At 47.2% G+C, this 27,002-nt stretch overlaps 1 protein-coding gene across 2 annotated transcripts in view; it reads right to left on the reverse strand.

The window, feature by feature from the left end:
• CD99 (CD99 molecule (Xg blood group)) overlaps nt 1-27,002 on the reverse strand; it is a 33,264-nt gene that overhangs the window by 5,950 nt on the left and 312 nt on the right. Inside the window, exons 2-8 of one of the 2 annotated variants that reach the window (XM_036270722.1) lie at nt 14,308-14,337; nt 12,159-12,200; nt 10,830-10,874; nt 9,439-9,498; nt 6,221-6,265; nt 4,897-4,986; nt 4,259-4,372 (exon numbers count right to left, since the gene is read on the reverse strand). In XM_036270722.1, coding sequence (XP_036126615.1) covers nt 4,259-4,372; nt 4,897-4,986; nt 6,221-6,265; nt 9,439-9,498; nt 10,830-10,874; nt 12,159-12,200; nt 14,308-14,337 — 426 coding nt within the window. The remainder of the gene's footprint in view (nt 1-4,258; nt 4,373-4,896; nt 4,987-6,220; nt 6,266-9,438; nt 9,499-10,829; nt 10,875-12,158; nt 12,201-14,307; nt 14,338-27,002) is intronic. The other variant, XM_036270723.1, reaches the window with a different exon arrangement.

Genomic DNA, 27,002 nt, shown 5'->3' on the forward strand with positions numbered 1-27,002 from the left:
GAGGCCAGGGGACCACTGACCAGTGCAATTTGATCCTTAGGCTACACTGAAGACTGACTTGTTGGACACCCACGGAGATTCGATGCAGACTCAGTCCTGTAGTGATTGGGGCACAGTCTGCATTGTACCAGAACCAAGAAGCCAATAAGCGTATCTTGGAAAGAGCTGAATGACCCTCAAGGGGATGGATGGATGGATGGATGGATGGATGGATGGATGGATGGATGAAAGGATGGATGGATGGATGGATGGTAGGTAAATGGATGGAAGAATGGATGGATGGATGGATGGTAGATGAATGAATAGAATAATAGATGGATGGATGAGTGGATGGATGTATGTATGGATGGATGGATAGATGGATGAATGGATAGATGGAAGGATAGAAGGATGAATGGATGGGTGGATGGATGGATGGATGGATGGATGGATGGATGGATGAGTGGATGGAGAGATAGTGGATAAATGGATTGATAGATAGAAACATGTCTGGATGCATGATGAATGGATGATGAATGGATGGATGGATGGATGGATGGATGGATGGATGGATGGATGGATGGATGAATGGATAGATGGAAGGATAGAAGGATGAATGGATGGGTGGATGGATGGATGGATGGATGGATGGATGGATGGATGGATGAGTGGATGGAGAGATAGTGGATAAATGGATTGATAGATAGAAACATGTCTGGATGCATGATGAATGGATGGATGGATGGATGGATGGATGGAAGGATGGATGGATGAATGGATAGATGGAAGGATAGAAGAATGGATGGATGGATGGATGGATGGATGGGTGGATGGATGGATGGATGGATGGATGAATGGATAGATGGAAGGATAGAAGAATGGATGGAAGGATGGATGGATGGATGGAAGGAAGGATGGATGGATGGATGGATGGATGGATGGATGGATGGATGGATGGATGAAAGGATGGATGGATGGATGGATGGATGGATGGATGAAAGGATGGATGGATGGATGGATGGATGGATGGATGGATGGATGGACGCATGGATGCATGGATGCATGGATGCATGGGTGAATGGATGGAAAGAAGTAAGAAAAGAGGGAAGACAGACAAGTAGGTTATTTCACCAAAGCCTCAAGAAACCACAAGCAGGCAGATGAGGGGAAGCTGGCAGATGTGTTCTGAGCAGCAGGGACCAACACACAGATAGCAGCATCGTTCGCATCCAGTGACAACAGCCAAGTGGGCTGTGTCAATGCAGGTCAGGCGCCCTGTCCCCTACCACTTAAACCATTTACTTGAAGCCAACATGCCAAAACACAGACACACACCAACCCTGAATCCGAAACAGCATTAGCAGCCCATCCTAAAAACTAGATACAACATTCAGGTCTACAAATTCAAATATTTAGGCATCAAGAACAGATCTATCAAGTTTCACTGGCTGCAGATACTCTTTCATGGTTTAGCTCAACACATAATACTGAGCATCTCTTAGACTTATATCAAGGTGGATAATATTTGATCAATGTGTCTCCATGTTGAGAAAACACCTCTGCTTCGACCCACATACTCGATACTCATCTTGATGCAGATTCAACAAACACTACAAAATGCAACGCAATGACCAGGTCCTGGAAAATCATGCTTTATATAAACAGACACTACTGTAGACTAATGGTTTCCCCCAAACCATGGTTTCTGCAACGACAAGGGCATTCAGTGATTATGTCCTTCTTATGAAAGTTCCAAGGTCATGATTACATAGGGTTTTGCCCTTCTTCGCGTGATCATCCCAGAAGTAAAACTCATGAAACTGTTCTACATTAACCCTGAAATTTCTAGAATTGTCCCATGCCTCATAACTGGATTCAACATTTTAATTTTATCTCTGTCCGTAAAAACGTGTTTCTGGCAATACACATGAAATGTGTTCTCTACCACAGGTCTAAAAACCTCAAGGTCTACCCACTAGTCAGGACAGATACTCTTTCTCCTGTGTTAAAGGGTTTCTGTGAGAACAGCACCTAATTTTTGTGTGTTCACGCTGCGTATTTTATAGCTGGAGACAAAAGTGAGTAATGACCGACATCAGAAGTACTAGCTTTCCTCTTTTTTCCTGGTTTCTTTTGTTCTCTGCATCTTATGGAAGTTCAAGATCAAGAACCCCATGGAAGATACGGAGAAAACCAACATTTAAAGTCACACCTAATGTTCATTTAGCCTAAGAAGAATAAAAGACTGTAGAAGATTTTCTAGGGAAATAAATGTACCTCGCTTCTTGGTAGCGTAAATGGACTCCTAAACAACCCTAAGCCAATTCTTCAGAAAGGATGCTTTTATTTTGGAAAAAAAAAAAAAAAGTTCCAGTTAAACTATTTCTACCTTGGGAGCTATGCCTTTTGAAACCCACCCCCCATCCCCCAATGCCTGCAGTGGACAAAATCCTTCAACCAGGACAACCAGCTGTTTTTCCCAATTTCTGAATCCCGTTTCCAAATATTAAATGACGTGAAGTCTATTCAGACATCTGGCTGATATGAATGCCCTTAGTAGGACCACAATATCCCAGAGGTCCATGCATTCCATGTGCAAGGTAAAAGAAATGCTTTGCAACTCCAGAATCTGACGTGGTTTCCCCTAAAGATGTCAGAAAATGTTCTCATGCATCCTTCCCTCATGAGCACACCTGACTCCTCCTGGCGAAGCATCATGCTGGGTTAAGCATTTTGAGAGAGAGGGAACCATATACTTGATAAACACAAATCTGCTTTGACTGAATTCCTACTTATTTAACTTCTATGCTATTTCTAGTAGACACAAGAGAAAAAAGAGTTTTCTCCTCTCTGTTATAATCGTTGGTCTTTCTCAGACATCTGGTTGACCTGGTCTTCAGTCCATTTGGGCCCCATGAAACTTTCACCATTCGGTCAACCAACTATGGTTTCTTGGGTGCCTCCTGATAAAAGGCTTTAGATCATATGTCAGAAATAAGACCCAATGCAACCTCCATTGCCAGAAAAGGGATATAAAACCAGCTCACTTTAGGTCTCCCAATCCAAAAGCTGTGTAGGAATTTCAGTCGATAAGAGTTTGTGGACCTAGAAATCTGGAATGATGAGAGAAGAAGAAACTCCATCCCTATGGTCCACATTTGCCTGCATCCACATCTATTCAACTCTGCTGGAAATTTCCCAAGAATCCCCAGGAAGGGGTCTTTTCAACACACGAGGTCAATGGCTACGCATAAGGAAGCAGATCATAGGGAGGATGAGAAGTTCAGACATCAGAAGGCTCCTCCTTGGAGAAGGGCCATCTAGTCCGTGAGATCCTTCCCACAAACCACATCACAGCCCACCCCTCACTAGTCCTGCAAAGCTGAAGACAAAACCTAGAAAGAGGGGTGCAGAGATGTATGTTCAAAACAGAATTAACCCACATCAGGACAACTCTTAAGGAATTTAGGGACTTTGGAGTATGAGGTCCGAAATCACGGAATGATGGAGTTCCAGTAACTGAGGTGCTTAAGGTGGCCTGCTCCTCACTGCCCCTTAGAAATTGTATGTCCCATGTGAAGACCTTCCTGGGTCCTGCTGGTACGGGGTTCAAGCAGAAAAGGAAGAGCTGCCCTGTGTTTCTATTTTAATTTTACTGGGTAGAAAAGGAATACAGTGGGCCCTCTGGCCATGCTTCTTGTCCTCATGATAGTGAAGGTGGCAGTGATTTTAAACAAAGATGAACAAATCCTAGGAGCTAACATTTCTACACCACTCACTCTCAGCCGGGCAACCGGTCGAGACTTTCACACACAGTCTTACTGATCCTCACAGAAATTAGAGAATCATCTCCCCCTTGATGGATGGATACTCCAAGGACTGGAGTGGTTACTAGCGCACATGAGTTCACAGCTAAACACAAGGCCACGCCGAGATCAAACATAATCTGATGCCAGTATTCCAGCGCTTTCATGATCAGCCGACTTCCTCACGTTTAGTCCCACCTGAATTCTGCATTTCTAACTATTTTTACAATATTTTTTTATTAATTTTAGAGACAGAGGGAGAGTGTGAGAGAGAAACATTGACTGGTTGTCTCCTGAACGCCCCCTGATGGGCCCATCACTGGGAATTGAACCGGTGACCTCTTGGTGCAAAGGACAACACTCAACCGACTGAACCACACTGGCCAGGGTTTTAAGTTTTTTTTTTTTTTTTAAGAAAGCAGTTTTTACATTAGCAAGGCACAAGAGAGAGAAAGCAGAGGTGAAAACCTTACCGTTTTCTTTGAAACAAAACTTCTTTTTCTGGTAGGCAATAAAGCTCGAAATGGCTCCGGCCACAGCCACCACAATGGCCCCGATGATACCAGGGATCACCCCTTGAGGCTCGGCTGTGGGAAGAACACAAGACACTGTGATTGGGCAACATTCACCGAGAGCCCGCAGGGCAGGTGGGTGGTTGTGCGCAGGGAAATAAGGTTAAGGGCAAGTCACAGGGCGACTGTGGATGGAGCCCCGTTCCTGAACATTGCCCAATGCCCAAACACAGACTCGAATCCTTGGGCACCATACAAAGGGCCAGCTACAATGCGTATTCCCGGAGGGTACCTCCGATCTGATCCCAGAAAGTCATACCTTGAATTGCAATTACTTCTACGACTCACACTGTGTCCAATCCTAGTGGTCTCCAGTGGGACAACCTGCCATGGCTTTTTGTCCCTATGCTGTGACCAGCACTGGGTTCTGACAGCTCCAAGAGGGAGCCCTCAGGCAAAGAGACACGTTCTGCAGTGGCAGGGGCCAGCTATGATGACACAATGCTGCAGCCTTCTGGGGCCATGTGGCAAACAGACTCTCGCTGTTCATGCCTTTCTAAAAACCCAGACCCAAGAAGTCAGAAACCAGGCATACGCACTCTGTCCCCCCTCGTCACTCCTCGAATTTCCTCCATCATCAGCACCGCCGCCACCACCACCACCACCTCCACCTCCACCTCCACCTCCGGCTGTAAGAGAGGGACAAACATATTGATCAGAAAGATTTGGGGGTGAAGAAAAATGCAACTCAAAGACCACCTCCTGTGACAACGACTTGTGAAGGACCCTCCGCAGACGAGACCACAGCAGTGACAAGGACATTTAATATCAGGGAGTCCTTATCCATTGTCGAGCATAATGTCCCTCCCTGCCGAAGGTATCATCTGTCTCACTCACATTTACCGAAAACCTAGCTCAAACCGTCCTTGTACAGTGGACTCCAGGAGACCAACCACCCACTGAGTCTTGAAGGTGCCTCGGAATTCTGTCCCCTCATCGTGGGCTTGGGGACAATCCAGGTTGTGTCCTGAGACCCTGCCCATGGTGATGGTGAAGGGGCACAGAAATCCAAGGCCTTGTTTCTGTTGATTCCAGAATATATAAAATATATCAAGGCAAACTATGTGTAAATGTAGCAAACACATACAGAGGTATTCTGATCATTAGCATCATATAATTCTTTATTTATTTTTCATGGTTTTTTAATCCTCACCCGAGGATATTTTTTCCATCTATCTTCAGATAGAGTGGAAGAGAGAGACAGAAAGAAAGAAACATTGACATGAGAGAGACACTTTAACTGGTTGCCTCCCGCACGACTCCGACCAGGACTGGGAACGTAACCACAACTGAGGTACGTGCCCTTCGCCAGAATCGAACCTGGGACTCTTTGGTCCACAGATCAATGCTCCAACTGCTGAGCCAAACCGGCTAGGGCTATTGATTCATTGACCGATTATTGGACATACTGTTTCAGACCCTCCTCTGACCTATGATTTCAAAGAGGGAGCCAGAAACATCTTTTCTAGTTGGAACGAGGCCCCTGAGTGTCTTTTGGCAAAGTCACATCCCTCCATTCTGGGAGCCGGGATTTTCACATTCATTATTTGTGCAAAAGAGCTCACGAGCCACGTGAGATCATTACAAAAGACGCGTGACTGGTTTGATTCGGAGATGTCTGGGAAATTTCCACTAAGCTCCATCCCTGTAGGAAAAGGACAGAAACGCCCCCGAACCATCAACAGAGCAGCTGGGAACTACCTTCTACAGGGCAGGGTTTACAATCCACCCCTTGATGTATCAATAAACAGCATAGCTCAGAGGGAGAGACCTAAGGCCTAACACTTTGTCATGCTCTGGAGAGCAGGTGAGCCATAGCCGATAGATGGAGAAAGAAACCAAAGAAGGAGACCGTCACTCTACCTCCGCCGGATGTGGCATCGAAGAGGTCAGAATCTGAAAATCCACCTGGAAAAGAAAAAGAATGTCATCTCTCCCAGCGGAACGGTCGCGAAGGCGTCTAAGTCTTGTATGGAAGGGAACACCCTGTAAACCCAAAACACGTCCGAGGGGGACCCCACAAAGGGACTACTTGATGGACGACATCTTCCCAAAATGCGATGACAATCAAATTCCATTTCTGTTTTGAAACTCCTAAAACTAGTCCTGCCCGAAAGTCGGCTGATCGACCTAAATAGAAGATGCCGAAAGGAACAGGAATTGTACACCAATGTTTTGGATGGACATAAAGATAATGATCTCAAAGGGGTCAATCTAGTGTAGGTTCATGTCATTGCTGGCCCTCATTTTTCACTCTCTACATTGTGGGTTCCTCCTAGCTCTTTACGCTGGATCAGCAAGGAGACTTTGGGTAAAAAGATGTTAGTAAAATGGGAGACCAACCAATTATGTTTATGTAGACTCTTTGGGGCCTGCAGATCTTGCCCCTTAAAACTGAGCTCATATCAGGCTGGTGTTGAGGTGACGAAAAGCCCAGTCACTGCAGCTGAGGTCAGCCCAGACAAGGTGACCCTGGACACAGCAGAGGCAAGCCAACATCAGATAAGCCCAGCCCAGACTCGTTAGACAGCATAACTTTTTAAAAACGTTAAGCCTTTGGATTTAGAAACAGTTCATTAGCCAACAATAGCTAGCCAATACACATCAAATCAAATCCATCAGTTTAATAAAAGCCTATCAGGACGAACTAGAGTTTATTCCAGGAATGCAAAGATATATTTTATAAAAAAATAAAAATAAAAATAAAAATTCTTCAATATACCTCTTGATATTGATGGGTTTAAAAAAAAACAAAAACAAAGGAAGGCTATCTCTTTGATGACCAGAAGCACCTGCCAACAATGTCACATTTTATTCCTGTTTAGGAAGTGAAAAGGGAATTAGAATAGGAAGCAATTTCCTGAAGTGAATACCAGTCTTTAAAAAAAAAAAAAAAAATGTATTTCATCTAAAGTCAGTTATGACAAATGTCTGTTTCCTCCTCTCGTAGTTGAAAGTTGACTTGGGTTTTGTAGCAAAGCAAAAGGATACAAACAGAAGTACATTGTAGACAAAAAAAAAACAACATAAGGGAAACATTTTTCAAAAATTATCACGTTACAATGTGACGCTCTTCTTAGAAAAGTGACCCAAGGAAGGGAATGCATTAGCTGCTAACAGGCTGATCATGCCCTGGCTGGTTTGGCTGAGCGGTTAGAGCGTTGGCCTGCGGACCAGAGAGTCCCGGGATCGGTTCCCGCTAGGGGCATGTACTTGTGTTGTAGTTTGTCCCCAGTTCCGGTGGGGGTCATGTGGGTGGCAACCATTTGATGTGTCTCCCTCACATTGATGTTTCTCTCCCTCCCACTCTATCTGAGGATTAAAAAAAAAAAAAAAAAAAAAAAGATTTTTAACTAAAATTTTTTTTCTTTATTGATTTTAGAGAGAGAGAGAGATAGAAACATCAATGAGAGAGAACATTGACTGGCCACCTCCTGCATGCCCCACCCCCTGGGAATTGGGCTCACAACCTGGGCATGTGCCCTGACCAGGAATCAAACTGGTGACCTCTTGGTGCAGGGTCAATGCTCAACCACTGAGCCACACCAGCCAGGATCTGATCCTGGCTCAGTTGGTTGGAGTGTCATTCCATGCACTGAAGGGTAATGGGTTTGGTTCCCAGTCAGGGCACATGCCCAGGCTGTGGGTTCAATCTTCAGGCAACCAAACAATGTTTCTCTTTCACACTGATGTTTCCCTCTCTCTCCCTCTCTCTTCCTCTCTTTCTGAAATCAATAAAAGCATGTCCTCAGATGGGCATTAAACAAAATAGTCTTTTAAGTGCATGAACATTACTTAAATGTGCTTTGTAATTTATCATTCTAAAATTTTAGAACAAGGAATACACATTTTCAAATTTTGGGATCTGTCATGATAGTATATACCACCGCCACTAAAAGTCAACACCCATCAGAAAGAATATTTGCACCCCTATGTTCACAGCAGCGCTATTTACAATAGCTAAGATCTGGAAACAGCCCCAGTGTCCATCAGCAGATGGGTGGATAAAAAAGCTGTGGTACATCTACACAGTGGAATACTATGCAGCTATAAAAAAGAAGGATCTATTACCCTTTCAGACAGCATGGAGGGACCTGGAGAGTATTATGCTGAGCGAAATAAGCCAGTCAGAGACAGACACTGTCACGTGATCTCACTTATATGTGGTATCCAATTAACAAAACAATCTGATGAATAAAATAGAAACAGAGGCATAGATACATGGCACAGACTGATGAACCTCAAAGGGAAGTGGGAGGTGGGAAGAGATTAACCAAAGAATGTATATGCATATAAGCATCACCTAAGGACATAGACAATAGGGTGATGAAGGCCTGGGAAGAGGTGGGAAGCAGGAGGAGGGAGCCGATAAGGAAATAATGGGAAACATCTGTAACACTCTCAACAATAAAGATTTTTAAAAAGTTATATGATAAAAACTATGAAAAGATCTGAGAAAATGTTTCTAACTAATCAATAAGCAAAAAAATAATGTTATGACCTAGTATAAAAAATAGACATTTTTCCTCAATTTGTTTCATGTAAATTCACATATAAAATGTTGAAGAGAATAACCTTCAAAATGTAAACAGTGGTAGAAGATGGACAATATTTGTATTTTTCTGTGTTAAAAATTTAAAAAATACATAACCGCCCCCCCCCCAAAAAAAATTCTCAAAATCTGAAATTTAAACAGGCATTCAATTTTTTAAGAATCAACTGGTAGTCAGGTTAGTCTGAGTGTACTGTGATGTGTCAAAAATGGCAAAATGTTTCTAAAAACAAGCTGATACCTTTCCTCATATTGATTCTGTATATTAAAAACCTTGCATTCAGTCCTTTAAAGGGCTCATAAAACCTTGGCAGTACCATTAGCAACCATTCAATAATTATCACATGCAAACCAAAAATAAGTTGTTTTTTTTATATACAGTCCTCCCCTACGGGAGAATTGGAATTCCCCTGCACAGAGAAACAAAAATGACCACATGCAAATCTGAAATTACCCCCTTCTCAGCAGATGTGGAGATGACAGTTCTTTGAAAAACACACATTGGACCTGCAGATCTTTTACGTCTTACCAGAAGTTCCAGGATGGTTGGGCTGTGGATTAGGTTTTGGTTTCGGTGGAGCAGGAGTCACTAGGTAAAAGATGGAAATTGCAATTATGAGCAATTTTTAGTAAAGAACACAAAACACCCATTGGCATGCATGTGGTTTACTAAGCATATCATTGGTCAAGGTGGGGATACCTTTGTACACTCAACCACCTGCCAATTTCTTTTCCATCGTCTTCCAGCTGCAATAGTTGAGTTCACGTCTATCCAATAGAAACTAATAAGCACATGTCTGTTCCAGCTACAAGAGTTGTGGTCCTCATGCAAAATGAAAATACCAGGACCCCAGATCATGTGTCAATAATTTCAATATAGCACAACACAGTGTTCAACCACGGATGGGTCCCCTTCAGAGTAACTGACTGCAAATCACATGGCATGAAATCTGCCCTGGCCAGGGTAGTCAATTTTCCTTCAGAGGCGTTGCTTTTTCAAAAGAATGAATTCGTGCCCTGGCCAGTTTGGTTCAGCGGTTGAGCATCGACTTGCAGACCAGAGAATCCCGGGTTCAGTTCCCGCTAGGGGCATGTACCACCAAAAAAATTAAAAATAAAATGAAAGAATGAATTTGTTATTTTTATGATGCATCCTTTCATGTCATCTGTATTTGGACAGAAACTGGAATTAAAAATTTTAAAAACAACGATTCAGACTGAGTTTTTATTTTTATTTTTTTTAATTTACTTTTTGTTCAGACAGAGTGGGAGGGAGAGGGCGAGAGAAACATCAACGTGAAAGGGACACATCGAGTGGTTGCCACCCACACGACCCAACTAGGGCCGGGGACACACTGCAACCGAGGTACGTGCCCTTAGCGGGAACCGAACCCGGGTCTCTCTGGACCACAGGCCGGTGCTCTAACCGCTGAGCCAAACCGGCCAGGGCCAGACTGAGTTTTTAAAATTAACATGAGCACACAGCCCTGGCCTGCTTGGCTAAGCAGTTAGAGCATCAGCCCACTTGGAACAAAGAGTTACGGGCTTGATTTCAGTCAAGGGCACATACCTTGGTTGTGGTTGGGTCCCTGGCCCGGGTGAGGATCATGCAGGAGGCATGTGTCTCTCTCACATCAATGATTTTTGTTGTTGTTGGTTTTTTTTTCCTCTCTCTCTCTCTCCCTTCCACTGAATCTGAAGATAAGAAGAAAAATATCCTCGGGTGAGGATTAAAAAAACAACAAAAAACAACAACCAATACCACACCAATTCCATAGGTTTTCCTCCTCAAAAAAAAAACAAAAACAAAAACAAAACCAGCTTCATGTATCACTTTATAAAGATAAGGCTCTTTGAGTGATGATACTTTGGTGATAATAAGCAAATGAAGCAACTAAGAGATGTAAGAGTGATACTCACTGTGTCCCCCATCACCCAAGCCATCTTCTAAGCTGAAGTCATCACCTGAAGGAGGAAAAACTGTTCACACCCCAGTTCAGGGAGAAAAATAAAAGGAAAAGCCTTCCTTTGGAGAAAACACTACATGGCCACATCCCTAAATTCTTTTCTGAACATCATTCTGACCGAGACCTCCATGGGAAAAATGAATCCCCAACTCATCTTCACATCATGCATGTCTCCAACAAAAAGAGTAAAAGACAACAGAAAAATGAAAAAAATTGATAAACCAAGGACGCCCCATGGACCCAAGTGGACTTCTAACTCTGCTTCCTGAAAACTCTGTACTGCCTCAACTATATCCTTGGTGAAGAGATAGAGTGATTCATGATGGTTTCAAACAATGTCTTCTTGGTTTGAAGAACTCTTTTCAAATTCCAGCCACTCCTAGAAATGCTGGTGTAGGCACCCAACACAACAGTATGGACCTACTGTGACTCCTAGGTGGGACCTCAACATCCCGGCAGCACAGAGCTCATGATGGGACAAATTCACTTATTCAACCCTAATTTATCCAGCATCGTCTATGTGCCTGAACAATTCAAGGACCTGCGTTTGAATGAAGACATGCTAACCCTTCCGTATGGAGATGACCTTCTATGAAGGCTCTCAAAAATTAAACAGAGGTGTTATTGTTGAAAAAAACAACAACAAAAAAACACAAAGGAGAGTCATAGATCTCTACAACTTTTGGCCTCAGTTATACGCCGAGTGGCTAACCACCCATAAATTATACCCTTGGGCAATTCTATTATCTGTCTCTAATTTCTGAGTTTTATTCGAAAGAATCACTCCTCATGAATGCACGGATGTCCGGAGGCCAAAGTCAGACTTTTCTCATGGGGTATATGGGGGTCTCAACCCCTAAAATTATTTCTCCCAAGAAATGATTACCCCAAAGGATCACAAACAGTCAAAGACCTGCAGAAAGACTGTCCAAATGACCCATCAGTATCTCACGGAAGAGTCACCACTCATTCTTATCGAAATCATTGGACGTCACAATGCCATTCAAATATCTATCAGACCATGTGCCATTCAAATATCAGACCATGTGCCATTCAAATATCAGACCATGTGCCATTCAAATATCAGACCATGTGCCATTCAAATATCAGACCATGTGCCATTCAAATATGAGACCATGTGCCATTCAAATATCAGACCATGTGCCATTCAAATATCAGACCACGCACCTACATACGTGTCCACACCACGTCCAGCTCACAGAAACAGGCACAACAGTAGTAGACCCAAACCCTTTGCATCCAAAGAACATGTGCTTCTTACCAGAACTGGGCTTTTTGGTGGTTACCATGGGTTTCTTGAAATCTACAGAGAAAAGACATTTCAGTCACCAAAACTTGCATCTAGGACACAAAGTCAACTCTCATTGATATTCCATTTAAAAAAAAAAAATGTCAAAGCATTAAAACAAAATTATAACAGGCATGGTTCTGGCTGAGTAGCTCAGCTAGTTAGAGTGGCGACCGGATCCACTGAGGTTGCAAGTTGACCTCGAGTCAGGGGACATGGCAAGGTTGCAGGTTCAGTTCATCGATTGGGAGGCAACACATCGATGTTTTTTTCTCTCTCTCTCTCCCTCTCTTTCTCTCTCTCTCTCTCAAATCAATAATAACATATCCTTAGTTGAGGAATAAAAAAAAAAAAGAATGAACCAATGAATGTATAAATAAGAACAACATATCGAAGTTTCTCTCTCTCTCTCTTTCTAATCAACCAATTAAAAATATGATAATGATTTTAACAGTTATCTTTTCCTCCGTCCAACCATTTCTCATACCAACAAGTCCTGTAAAATAGCAACCGTTTCCTACTTTTAAGAGTGTACGCAGGCCAGGGTATGTTAAAAGTTCGACTGTCAGGAGACAGTCTATCAAAGGTCTTCCCCAAAACAAGGCAACCTGGACATACAAGTAGAAACATTGGTGGACTTTATACATTTTTTAAGTATGTATTTATTTATTTTAGAGAGAGATTGATTTGTTGTTCCACTTATCGATGCATCCATTGGTTGACTCTTTTTTTTTTTTTTATCCTCACCCGAGGACATTTTTGCATTGATCTTCAGATAGATCAGGAGGGAGAGAGGGAGGAAGAGAGAGAGAGAAACATCGATGTGAAAGGGACACATCCACTGGTCACCACCCACACGACCCCAACCAGGGCCGGGGACAAACTGCAACCGAGGTCCGTGCCCTTAGCGGGAACCGAACCCGGGTCTCTCTGGTCCGCGGGCCGACGCTCTAACCGCTGAGCCAAACTGGCCAGGGCATTGACTGACTCTTTTATATGCCCTGCCTGGGGATCGAACCCGCAACCATGGCGTCTTGGGACGACGCTCTAATCCACGGAGCTGGATCGATGGACTTCCATATGATTTCAGGGAATGTCATTTTTGTCATTGCGAGTCTTCAAATGGACTTGACCAGGAGTTGAGCACAAACACTCATCGGTGAGCCCCAGGTCTGGGCAGGCAGAGGAGAGACACGGCTCATGTTTCTTAGCGGCACCCCGGATTGGCTGAGACCCCTCACCAGGCTGCTCCCAAAGGACAGAAGCTGAGGTTACGAGACCCAAGAAGCCTCCGGCACTGTCTTCCTAGCAGCCGAGAAGCATGATGCCATCAGAAGTAAGTTTCCCCCATGAACTTCGGCCCACACTTTTATCTTCTTGGTTTGGACTCCAGCCTCTGCCCGGCACCACAGGACTTTAAAGGCTACCCCGGGTTGAACACCGTGCCCCCAAAACTCACGTCCACCTGGAACCGCAAAATAGGACCTTATTTTGAGGGTCTTTGCGAGCAGCCCCGTTCGAGACGAGGTTATGATGGAGGCCACGGTCAATTTGCCCAGGTCCTTGTCAAAGCAGGGACCCAAAGAGAATGAAGTTTGGGTGCAGACACAGGGGGACCACGTGAAGAGGAGGCAGAGATCGGAGCTCAGCCAAGAAATGGGGTTCCTGCTCCGTCCCCCCTCAGCCTGCCCACCTGGACACTCCGCACCCCAAGCTCCTGTTTCTGCCTGTTGGCATCCGTGACCCACTGGGGGCTGTTTATTCATCTCGCCAAGGGCATCTTTTTTATCTAAGTATGTTTTCATTGCTTTTTTAGAGACAGAGAGAGATAGCAACGTGGATGTGAGAGAGATACATCGATCAGTGCCTCCTGCACGCCCCCCACTGGGGATCGAGCCCACAACCTGGGCCTGTGCCCTGACTGGGCCTCGAACCCGGACCTCTCAGGCCATGGACGGCGCTCAGCCCACGGAGCCACGCCAGCCGGGCATCTTGACTTGCCTGACCTTACTGAGTCTCCTTGTCCAGTCCACACGTCTAAATCCCAGTAAAATATTCCCAGTATTTTTTTTTTTAATTATGTCGTTAATATGATTGCTTCCACGTTGGCCATACTACTCACCATCCACGGCATCCGATAAATCAAAATCATCTAAGACAGAGAGAGAAAAAAAAAAAAGTCCTGTTAGACATTTAAAAAATCAAAGTAGACTTAAAAATTAAGGAAACAATTTTTTTTTTAAAAAAAGGGGGGGTCTGGGGCTGGATGGTGGATGTGCGGACGTGTTGTGGTTTCCCTTTTACTGTTCAATATTCACTTAGATTCCTCCCAGGGACCTGTTAGTTCATCCTGCCTTCTGTCAGCCACCACCTGTGATGCTGAGCAGGTGCGAGAGAAAAATGCAACCATAGAGGAATCATCACGGGGGGACTGAGCCATCGTGAGGAGAGATGGTGACCCTCCTTGCTCTGTTCTGATGACAGCAGTCTCCCGGCGACCTGGCGGGGAGCCGGACGCCCCGGGAGTTCACGTCTGGGGGTTGCCCCCGGGCATGCTGCCCGGCTCCTCATCTGAGCACCAGGGGAAACTACTGCCGTCACAGAAGGACTTGCAGCCTTGGAGCCCTGCAGGCGGGGACAGCGGAGAAAACCCTTCCAGCCCCCTGGCCACACGCCAGCCCGCATCCCTTCCCCTCCGTGGGATCTGTAACTGTCTCCGTCATTGTCCTTCGTCCTGCCTGCCTGCCCTTGGCCCACAGCTCCCAGCACAAGCCGTGGCCGGGGTTTGGGGGGTCCCGAGCAGATTTGCCAGGGGCGACCCCTGCTGTCCCTTGCACGACTCGAACTCGGCTCCGCGTCATTGGCCCCGGGACGGACATACAGCCCAGGCTTGGTTTGGGCCCAGTCTCAGTCCCACCGTCAACCAAGGCGCCCCGTAGAAACAGACAGCCCGGAAAAACTTTTTTTTTTTTCCTTTTTCGTTTTTGGGGATCACCGGGATCCCAGAGAAGGAGGAAGTTAGGGTCCGCCCGCGCTTGGATCAAAAGGAAACTCAGGGAGTTGTGGGAAAGTCCGCTTGGACGGTGTGGTGGGCTGGAAGGGAGACAAAACAGGCTCAGAGGATGACTGGGCCAGCCCAGATGTCAGGGAAACGGGGTGACTCACGCAGGGCGAGGCCACAGCCGCACCCACTGGGCGAGGACGCGACTCATCCTCAGAGGACTCTCCTTCCACACGAGTTCTGATTCCAGCAATCTTTCCATTTCAACTTGCGCCAGTCAGCCGGCGACGCAGACAGGGGGACCCCAGTGAATCTCCAAAGCCCAGGGTATCGGGGCAGCTTGTGGGGGGAGGGCGGGGCGGGTGTGCACCCTCACCTGTGATGAGCCCCCCCAATCCACGACAGAAGCACCGTGAGAAGCTAGGACCAGACTCTCTTCCATTCTGTCATTACAGTGCAGTTGTGTAGGAGTAAAGGGATGATAAGAACTTGTAAAAATTACAGAATCCATGGATGGGCATGTATAAACAAATACACATAAATTAAATGCAAATCAGAAATAGAATAGATGAGAAATGAGCTCTTTATAATAATACACTGTCTCACTCTTCAAACTGACACATAAATATCTAACGCTAAAATGGAAATGAATTATAGAAGGAACATGTGACTAGATAAAAATATAGGTCCAATAATACATTACAGAAATCACAAATTATGTCATTTATACCTAGGATGTGTAAATCACATAAATATATAGGACTAAAATGAAAATAGGTTAGAATAGAAATAAAATATGTGTTTAATAAATTATAGGTAACTATAAAATATATCATTTATTTATGCATAGAGTTTATAAATTATAAAAATAAACAGATATAGCCCGGCCTGTGTGGCTCAGTGGTTGAGCATCAACCACGACCTGCACCAAGAGGTCGCCGGTTCGATACCCAGTCAGGGCCCCTGCCCAGGTTGGGGGCCTGATCCCCAGTGGGGGGCGTGCAGGAGGCGGCCAGTCCATGTTCTCTCTTATCGGTGTTTCCTCTCTCTCTCCCTCTCTTTTCCTTTCTCTAAATTCAAAAAGAAAAAAAAAGGTGAAATCCTCCTTCCCAGCTCTTCCCAGGGGAAAAAAAAAAAAAACTAGATATAAAATATAAATAGGTATACAAATAAAATATGAATATTTATAATAATAGATTATAGAAATAAACAGAATGGAAATAAATGACCATTCCTAATCATAGACTGTAGAAACTATAAACCACATCGTTTGAAAACAGAACCTATAGCCCTGGCCGGTGTGGCTCAGCGGTTAGAGCGTCGGCCTGCGGTCCGGAGAGACCCGGGTTCGGTTCCTGCTAAGGGCACGTACCTCGGTTGCAGTGTGTCCCCGGCCCTGGTTGGTTGTGCGGGTGGCAGCCACTCGATGTGTCCCTTTCACGTCGATGTTTCTCTCTCTCTCTCTCCCTCTCTCTCCCTCCTGCTCTACCTGAACAAAAAATGGAAAAATATCCTCGGGTGAGGATAAAAAAGTAAATAAATAAATAAATAAAACAGAACCTATACATTAGATAAATGAATCCACGGATACAGAAAACAGAAATAAAATGATGGAATTAAACACTGGGTGGTGAGATGCTTGCTCAGACTTTCAGATTTTCCTCATTAATAACAAGAATAACCGAACAATACACCAAGCGGGCAGGGGTGAGTGTTCTGGGGGCCTGTGTGTTTCCGGAGCTTTCTGGGTCACCCAGCTGATTTCCAGGGCGTTGTGCAGATGGGAGATGTGGAGGCCGCCCCTGGGACCCCTCCCCGCACCCCACTCTCAGAGAGAGTGTCCCCACGCCCTGCAGCGGGTAGGACGGTCACATCTGCTCACAGCTAGTGCCCCCCTGACCCCGTCTAGCGGGGCTCCAGTGCCTTCCATGCAGCCCGTGGTCTCTCCAGTCTCCCCTAAAGGCATAATGAACACCCCACACAACGACCAGGACAAGACGCAGCGAACAGACGTGCCCTCCACACCCATGTCCCCTGACACCAGGCAAAGGTTTCCCGGACAAAGCACCAGCCAAACCCTCGAAAACCTGCATCCCCAGTACGTATGGGTGTGGGGAGCCTGAGGCGGGGTCCTTTGCTTAGAGAAAATTCCAGCACAAAGCCCAGGCCCTGCACACAGGGGACAGGCAGAGGGTACCCGAGATTCCCCGGCAAGGAGGGAGCTGAGGGGAACAGACCACAGCCTTTGGCATTTTAGCTCGTGGCATTTTTTTTTTTTTTTTAATCCTCACCCGAGGTCACTTTTCCATTTTTTGTTCAGATAGAGTCGGAGGGAGAGAGAGAGAGAAACATCGACGTGAAGGGACACATCGAGTGGCTGCCACCCGCACGACCCACCAGGGCCGGGGACACACTGCAACCGAGGTCCGTGCCCTTAGCGGGAACCGAACCCGGGTCTCTCCGGACCGCAGGCCGACGCTCTACCCGCTGAGCCACACTGGCCAGGGCTTCGCTCGTGGTATTTTAAAGCATCGGAGCACCCTGCCTTTTCCCTGGTGGGGGGGGATCGCGTCTGAAACATGTCTTTCCAGGCACATGCAATGCAACACTGCGCTGCAGGGACACGTGGGGGCAGGATGTTGTCGGAAGAACTCTGGCCACAGGTCCGCAGGAGGATGAATTTGTGATGATGCACATTTGAGGGCCAGAGAAACGGCAGCTCGATCCCAGGCACTTGGGGAGCCCACGCCAACAGGGTAGTGCACATTCTGTTCGGCGGTTCAAAGCTACACAGTTGGGCAACCCTGAGAGCTGAGTGTGTCACCGTGACCATAGGGGCGGCGGTCACCAGGCGGCCAGAGCCTTCTCTGCTGGGCTGGTGCGGAAAAGCATGAACCTCGGGGCCACAGCAAGTTTTCAATCCATTCTGCATTTTGTCAGCTTTAAAAACACACACAGGTTGCTCACCTGACCCGGATCTGAGGTGACCTCAGGTCCAAAGAACCAACTCCGATGCCCTGGCCGGTCTGGCTCAGTGGCGAGAACACTGGCCTGCGGACCAGAGAGGCCCGGGTTTGGTTCCCGCTAAGGGCATGGATCTTGGTTGCAGTTTGTCCCGGCCCCGGTTGGGGTCGTGTGGGTGGGTGGCAGCCACTCGATGTGTCTCTTTCGCAATGATGTTTCTCTCTCTCTCTTCCTCCCTCTCTCTCTGAAGATAAATGCAAAAATGTCTTCAGGTGAGGATAAGAAAAAAGATGCAACTCCGTTTCATCCTCAGTGGGATGTTCACAGCAGAGCGCAGAGAAGATGTGGCAGGTTCCTCTACATCCTTCCACAATATATTTGATAATAAGAGGATATTCCCATTTCTAATAAGCTTCTGGGGGACACTGACCCAGCTAGCCCTGGGACCCTTCTTGAGGACACCTACTGAGGTCCATGAGGAGCAGGGGGCACCCAAGATCCTCTACTCCCTCACCTCTGCTGCAGAGTGTTGGTTCCAGAACCCCAGTGAACTCAGTTTCTCCTACATGGAACTTAATCATAACAGTTCCTGTGGCATCTGATAAATGTCACTATGTCACTAGAAAATGTATAATCATCCCCAGCTTTGAGTCTCATGAATAAGTTGCTAGACCCTGAGAGTCACAGTTTGAGAACCTCCACCTTTCTGGAGGCTTTATTTGGATACTCTACTTGGCATTAATATCAAACCTCTTCTTCCCATACCAGGAAAACTCCTATTTATGCCTCAAAGCCCTGAGAAAATGACTCGTCCTCTGGGAAGCCCCTATCATTTCTTATTGATCAGTCGATGGGTGGTTGAATAGCTGAATGGATGGATGCATGGACGATGTATGGATGTATGTAGATGGATAGATGGATAAATGCATGTGTGGATGGATAAATGAATCAATAAATGAATGGATGAGTGGATGGATGGATGGATGGATGGATGGATGGATGAAGAATGGATGAATGGGTAGATGCATGAATGATGGATAGATGGATGGGTCAATGAATGATGGATGGATGATGGATGGATGGATGGATGGATGGATGAAGGATGGATGGATGATGGATGGATGGATGGATGGATGATGGATGGATGGATAGATGGGTGGATGGATGGATGGATGGATGGATTAATAAGCTGATGGATAAGTGGGTCAATGAATGAATGAGTGGATGGATGGATGGATGAGTAGGTATATAGATGATGCATGAATAGATGTACATATGTATGTATGAATGCATGGATGCATGGATGGATGAATAGATGCACGTGTATGTATGTATATATGGATGGATGAATGGATGGATAGATGGTGGATGGGATGGATGGATGGATGGATGGATGGATGGATGGATGATAAGTGAGTGGATAAGTCAATGGATCGATAACTGGGTGAACAAACTGATAGATGGATGATGGAAACCAGACAAAGTTGGAGAGGACTCGGTGGTGGGTCTCAGATATATCTGCTACCAGGATTCAGAAAGTTATCTTCTGTTTTGAGTTAAGTTTCCCTAAATATGGGACATTCTCGTCCCCCATCAGGCCTGGTAGATGCAGCTGTCCCTCCATGGTCCACACCTGGCAAACTCCCTGCTGCCTACACAGGCAGAGGTCAATGTCCCAGCAGCCCGCTCTTGCCACTGACAGAACGTATTTCCATTTTCATCGGTCCGCGTGCTGGCCAAATGAACTTCAGGAGGCTATTGAACTCTCCGACCTCAGAGACTTCACCTACACAAAGGCCGCAGTAAATATCTCAAGGCCTTGGTAAAGACGAAATAATAGAGTCAACACTTTTTGAAAAAAAGGTCATGCACCCCACAGTTGTGAATGTTCGAGAAAACAGTCCAGCAATGAAGAGAAATACCAACCCAATGGAAAGCCCTCGAAAACGAAAGTTCCGTGATTCTCCAGGACCCTGTCCCACATTGCAACCCGCTTATGGGTTTTTTGAAAACCCTGATGGGGACCCAGTTCCCTACCAATATCAATCAGATGACTCAGGTGGGCCTGGGCAACAGTGATCCCTCCAAGCCCCAGGGGCACCTGCTGTGGGGCCAGGGCGGAGAACCCGGATTTCCTGAAGCCAGGGAAGGGTTGCTGAGCAGGTCTGCATGTTGAATCATCACTCAGGCATCAGGAGAGAGCATGGAGGATGGAGGAAGTGAGAATAATGTGCAGCGCTGAGACCAGTGTCTTATTCCTTTTGGCACTGGATAGTTGCTTTAATATAATTATTTTTTCCAAACTTGCATATTGTATGGTATGCATTTAAAAAAATATACAGTATTCTGAAAGTGTCAGAGGAGGCCAGAGAAAAAACTGGTTAAGGGCTCTCGCATTTGTCCAGGGAGGATGTCAGTGTTGGGGTTGGAGGGCGTCTCCAGAAAAGAAAAAAGAAATGGAGAAAGAGCATGGATGGAGAAAAGGGTTCGGGAGAAGATGTTAACTGGATTTGCTAACAGATTGGATGTGAGACAAAGGAGCAGTCACCAGTGATGTGTGACTCTTCAGGTTGAGACTCTGGATGAATGGTTGTATCACAAAAGGTAGGAATGAAGGAGGGGATGCAGGAGAAAATGATGTGAAGCTCCACATATGACATACTGGAGACATTAGAGGTGCCCCCAGATGGACTGGATCTATCAGCAGCTACCTGTGTAAGCCTAACATGGGCAAAGATTTGGGGTGGGACCTCGGGGGAGCTTTGTCTAGTGAAGCAAAACACAGGATGCTCTCTGCATGCCAGCTGAAGCTAAACTTCCTTTTATTGTTCTCACTTCCTGATCTCTTCTTTAACTGCAAGCCAGCTCGTTGTGGTGTCAGAAATCCGTGAATGCTACACATTGCCTGGTGAGATGCTAATGATGGGCTCTGATGAGGTCTAGGTGTTTATGGTTCCAGATCAGTGAGATAATGCACACCTCCCTTCAGATAGGTTGCTGCAACTACTTCTCTCGACAGATAAATGATGGATGGATCACAGATACATAGACAGGTAAACAAGATACATGAATAGATGAATGGATAAAAACATATTTCATCTCTCTATGTCTTTTATCCATCTATCCTTTATCTGTCTTCTATCATGTTCATCCATCCATCCTCCCATGAAGCATCTTCTATTCTATCCATCCATCCATCCATCCATCCATCCATCCATCAATCGTCTATCATATCCATCTACCCTTCCATTCATCCATGTATACATTAATCATCTACCGTATCCTTCCATCCATTCATTTATGCATCCAAACATTCATCCATATATCTATTTATCAATACATCAATCATGTATTATATTCATCTATCCATCTATGCATACATACATGGATATATACACACACACACACACACACACACACACACATCTATGTCCATGCATCCATCCATGCATCTATCCATGCATCCATCCATCCATCCACCCATCCATCCATGCATCCATGCATCCATCCATCCACGCATCCATCTATCCATCCATCCACCCATTCATCCATCCACCCATTCGTCAATCGTCTATCATATCCATCTACCCTTCTATTCATCCATGTATACATTAATCATCTACTGTATCCTTCCATCCATTCATTTATGCATCCAAACATTCATCTATATATGTATCTATCAATACATCAATCATGTATTATATTCATCTATCCATCTATGCATCCATCCATCCATCTATCCACCCATCCATCCAACATGTATCACATCTATTCCATGTTTCCTCACTCCAACCACGCCATGGTCCTTAAGTAACTTCCTCAGCAGACAGGCACCTCACCCTCATCTCTCATGCAGCACCCCATCCCTATGAGACAGCTGTTCATAACCCTCCCGCTTACTCAGACACCCAGCCAAACCCTGTCCTTTACTGGTTACATGGTGTTGCCCTGTGTCAAATACTTGACAATTTTCCTTACTGTATCCCTACTTGTGCTGATGTCCATTTTCTGCTGAAGACGTGGAAAAGCACACCACTTTAATTCACAGTTTGAATTGAACCCGCGCCCTTCTCGAAAAGGAGAGAGCTAACAGAAGCAGAAGGTGACGCACTATCTGGCTTCCCGCAGTCCGTAAGAAGTCAATCCGCCTCCCACTCCATCTGCCCCCAGGACAACATAATCTATTCATTCTTTGTCCACACGTAACTTGGGCCTCCTATGCTCCTGCGGAAACACCAGCATTTTCAGCTATGCATCCTTCCCAGGTCTCACGCGACTGGACAGTGACCGGGAGGCCCTGGTGGTGCTGAGGCAGACAGAAGAAGCAGGGATTCTGGCTACATTGTCTCGGGATGCGGAACATCTTCCCAGCATTTCCCAGCACTGAAATGGAACCGTAGCTCTGGCCCTTCCGAAAGGCGGTTCACTAGATAAATGACAATGAGACAATGAACACTGTGTTTCAAGATGTTCCCTGGGAGCAATTCTGTGCTCTTTGAAAAGTTGCCAATCGAGTGCAACTTCAAATCCCTCCTCTAACACAGAGGGATTCTCTCCAAAGTGTCAAAGCCGAGAAAGCCACAGGGATTAGTAAGGTCTTTAGATGTGCAAGGGCTGCGAAACTCCGTCCGTGGTAACAATGATGTCGATAGCATGGCCCAGTCCACCCAGACAAACAGGACAGGGCCCCAAGCCGCTCGCCAGTGCTTCCGTGTGCACAATAGTGGCTGATGTTTCTCCACTCTAGTCGACTTCATTTTCTCCTTTAACACTGTTGATCCCACACTGATTCATCTGTGGGTCTTGACTTACTCTTTGCAAAACACTAGTTTAAAGGCTTAGCTCGACCTCTGTGGTGACTAAAAAGGAAGTTTCTAGTTTCCTGTTCAGGGGATTTTTTAAAAAATAATAGTGTGACTAGCGACACCACATAAGGGACGGTGGCAACCCTGAGTCATTCTAAGACAAAGCTGAAACACACCCATACGTTACTGTCCGAAAACTAGAAGAAAAACAACAACAACAAAACAACAACCAAAACTAGGCAAAGAATAAGAACAGGAATTTCAAGAAAAGGTAGCCCTGTACCGGCCTATCTGCAGATGAGAAAGATACCATTAATGTAGCAAACACAACGAGAAATGTGGGTTCATTAGCACCTTTCACCCAGGAGAACACCAGGTCTTGGGTGGTCCCCCCGACAATGAGCCCACGTTCAGAACCAATACGGCAGCGCCGACTGGGACCAATCGCGTTGCGTCTTGGGCAACCAGGCAACTTTCCCAGAAAGAGAAAACTGTGATAAAATAGCGTCCGTCATTAACTACGGTGGAATGTTTGTGCTTGTTGTTGGGGGGAGGTGTGTTTATAAGGTTTAAGGGCAACTGTCAATTAAAAATAACAGTCCCCTTCTGGCCAGTGTGGCTCAGCGGTTGAGCATCGACCCTGCACCAAGAGGTCGCCGGTTCGATACCCAGTCAGGACACATGCCCAGGTTGTGGGCCTGATCCCCAGTGGGGGGCGTGCAGGAGGCGGCCCGTTGATGTTCTCTCTCATCCATGTTTCTATTTCTCTCTCTCCCTTCCTCTCTCTGTAAAATTAATAAAGGAAAAAAATAACAGTCCCCACTGAAAATAAGAGAGGCGAGTTTTCTCCCTCTCGGTTGTCTTTCAGGATTTCTGTCTCTGTCCATTTCAAATGTACGCGACTCCCTCTCTTCATGCACTTATCTAATGGGGACCCGTGCACATGCCATTTTCTGAGGCATGGGACATTCCGCATCTGCGCAAAATATCTCTCAAAGCGTTATATCCCCTACCCCCAAAAAGGGGGGCTCTGAGAGACCCCCCTGTAAACACACACTTGGTGCTCAATTGCAGTCGGTGAAGGAGACTGCAGGATGCTCTCTGTGGGGCACCCCAATGTTGGAACAAAGCACCCCATGAAGACTGAGGGGGATGGTTGGTGCTCGATGTTATCCCCCCAACCTCCGTGAGGGCAGGACACCCTCTTTATCAGATACTGGGTGTCTGGACAAGTCAGCGGGGACCCAGAACGCACAGGGCTTCCCAGTCTCACAGGACACATCAATCTTGTCTCCAGCTCCGTCGTCCTGACAGGTGACCCAGTTCCCCTAACACAGATCATCGTGACTGGAACATCTGAGCAGGACGCAGCAGCCAAGAGCTCCGCGTGGAGGCTCCTTTCTCTGTCTTGCAGGAAACATCACCCGGAAAACAGGACTCAGAGCATCAGCCCTGCACCGTGAATCTGTTCAAGCGACTCTCTCGGCTGCCTCCTTCCTTGGTGAGCCCTGGCCTTTGGCCTCTGGGACAGAGGAAGTCAAGCTCCCCTCCCCCTCCAAAATCCAGTCTCTTAGTATCTCGAGGTGCAAACGACATGGACAGACGCATCAGAAAGGCAGGGAGCGGTCAGGTTGGACATGAAAAACCATTGAGATTTAGCAGAGCTGGTCATGCCAGTGGGCTCCGGACAATTTTTCTCTGCGGACGGCAGAGACGGTCACCTGCAGAGTCCAGGCCAGAGACCGGCAACTCAAGCCCACACGTCAGTCTGTGCTTGTCGGGCGGGGACGGCGGGGACACGCAGAGGGGCCTCATGCAGCCCAGGGGACGCGGGCTCAGGTGGGCGTGTGCGCTTTCACACAGGGTGGACGTCATCACAGAACTGCCTCTGTGCAGACCGTGCGGGATCCTGGATCCGGCCTCATCCTGGACCGATTTCACAGCCCCCTCACCGGGGTCACCCTGATGACCGGCCATGTGAAAGCCGGGGTGCCTTCATTCTGACCAGAGGAAAAATACAGAACACACCCAGCCACCGCCCACCTGTCACACAAATACCTTAGTTCTCCCTCTCGGCTCTACTGATGTGCGGGGCTGGTGGCTCCCCGAGGTGGGCGTCCTGGGCACTGTCTGGTGTTGAGCAGCTTCTCCGGTCTCTACCCACCTGGTCCTAGGAGCACCCCATCCCAAGACATCCGTATATATGACCACCTCAAATGTCTCCGGAGATTTTCAAGTGTCGCCTTCTGGGGGAAGCCGGCCTCCCCCTAAGGTCATTCACAGCTGCTCTTTGCTGGTTCCTCGGGTCTTCACTCCCCACACCCCGCGGGAGTTTCTGAAGAAACCTGGGCACCCAGCGCCCCAGCTCCCCCGACCTCTGGAATCAGGCCAGAGGTATTAGCTCCAAAATGGAGACCTGTCGCCTGTCTCAAAGGACGTTTGCAGCCGCAATGGAAACCGAGCCCAACGCCTATTTCTGTAAGAAAGTGTGTCTCAGCTCCGCCAGCCAGAAAGCAAACTTTTCTGATAAAATTCATCTGTGTCTTCGGAACAAAATGTTCGTGTCCCCAAGCCCAGGAGGACCAGGTAGGGAGGAAGCAGGAAGATTTCTCTGCTCTGTGGGGGCCAGGCTGACCGCAGTCACCTCCCTGTCCCGTGCTGTGTCCCCAAGCCCCCCACCCCCATCCCCACCCAACCAAGAGCACCTTCCTGAAGCTTCCAGCCTGTTGGGGTTACTCAGCTCAGTGTGCAAAGAAATCGGGTGATTCTGGGCTCACAGAGATGTGGGTTTGTGTCCGCGTGTGTGTGTCTGTCCCACTAAAATTTTCAAAATGACTTATTTGGGGGCCCCAAGAATGCAAGGCTGCCCTGGTGTGCAGTTCCAGATGGACCAGAGACCCGGATCCGGGTCTCACCAATATTAATCACTGCACCCCCCCACCCCCCTAGAGTTTTTAAATTCTCCACTGCCACCAATTTGGGGGCCTTGGGACCCATTTACCTGTTTGGATATTTCTCTATTCCCCTAACAGAAGGCACAGGCTTGGGCCACCAGAACCATTTCTGACCCATTGCCCTGCTGCCTGCGCAGTCGGTGCTCAGAAGGAAAAACACGAACCCCGAGAAATACAGTCGCCGGAGAGAGGAGCCGGAAACTTTCAGGGAGCTGGTGCGGTTTGAACAGATGGCACCCCCCAAAACACAACCAACCCCAGGAAGAGATGCCTTCTGGGTGGGGCAGCCTCGGGCCGAGGAACCCCGTTTAGTGAGGAAAGAGAGAATCACAGTTTATTTTCTCCGAAGTCACCAACCAGGCCTCCTCTGTCCCCCTCTGTCCTGAATCGAGTCCCAAAGGCACGTCCGCCGCCCAGACGACCAGTCCTGAAACCGCCCCATGGCCTCTCCAACGTGTGGCCTCCTCGCCGGGACAAATGACGCGCCCTTAACTGGAGAGAGCGACAAGACGCCCCGCTGGGCAGGATCCCAACTTTTCTCCTAAGAAGTGGGAGGGAGGGAGGGGCCGACCCGGCCCCAACTTCCATTTTATTTTATTTTTCCCCACTTCCATTTTAAAGACAGATGGACAAGCGCGCAGAAGGCGCAGGCCCGCTGCGGGGCAGCGTGGGGGCGCAGCTTTCGAGGCTGGACACCCCGCGTTTCCCGACCCGCGCGGTGTATCCCCAGGGTGGGGCGCCCCGCGAGCGCCAACGTCCCGGGGGCCCGGAGACGCGGCGTGGTTTTGAAGGTTTCCAAAACTCCGAGTGCGGTCTCACGTTCCCCTCCCCTCCCCCCGGTGGCCAGGCTCCCGAGCCGCGTCCAAATTTAGGCCCGGGACGCAGGGCGTGGCTCGGGGCGGCACAGTGCCCCAGAACAAAGGAGGGCCCTGCGGAACCCTGCCCGTAGCGGGGCGCAAAGGCGGGCCCCGACAATGATGAGGTCCCGTGGAGGGGGGGGGGGGGGGGGTCGGAAAGGTCCAATGCCGCCGCTCCCCCAGGCCCCTGCGACTTTTCCAGGGTTGCTGATTTTGAAAAGCAAAGCTGGCCTTTC

Source organism: Molossus molossus, unplaced genomic scaffold (genome assembly GCF_014108415.1).
Source record: "Molossus molossus isolate mMolMol1 unplaced genomic scaffold, mMolMol1.p scaffold_m16_p_2, whole genome shotgun sequence".
NCBI classification, from domain to species: domain Eukaryota; kingdom Metazoa; phylum Chordata; class Mammalia; order Chiroptera; family Molossidae; genus Molossus; species Molossus molossus.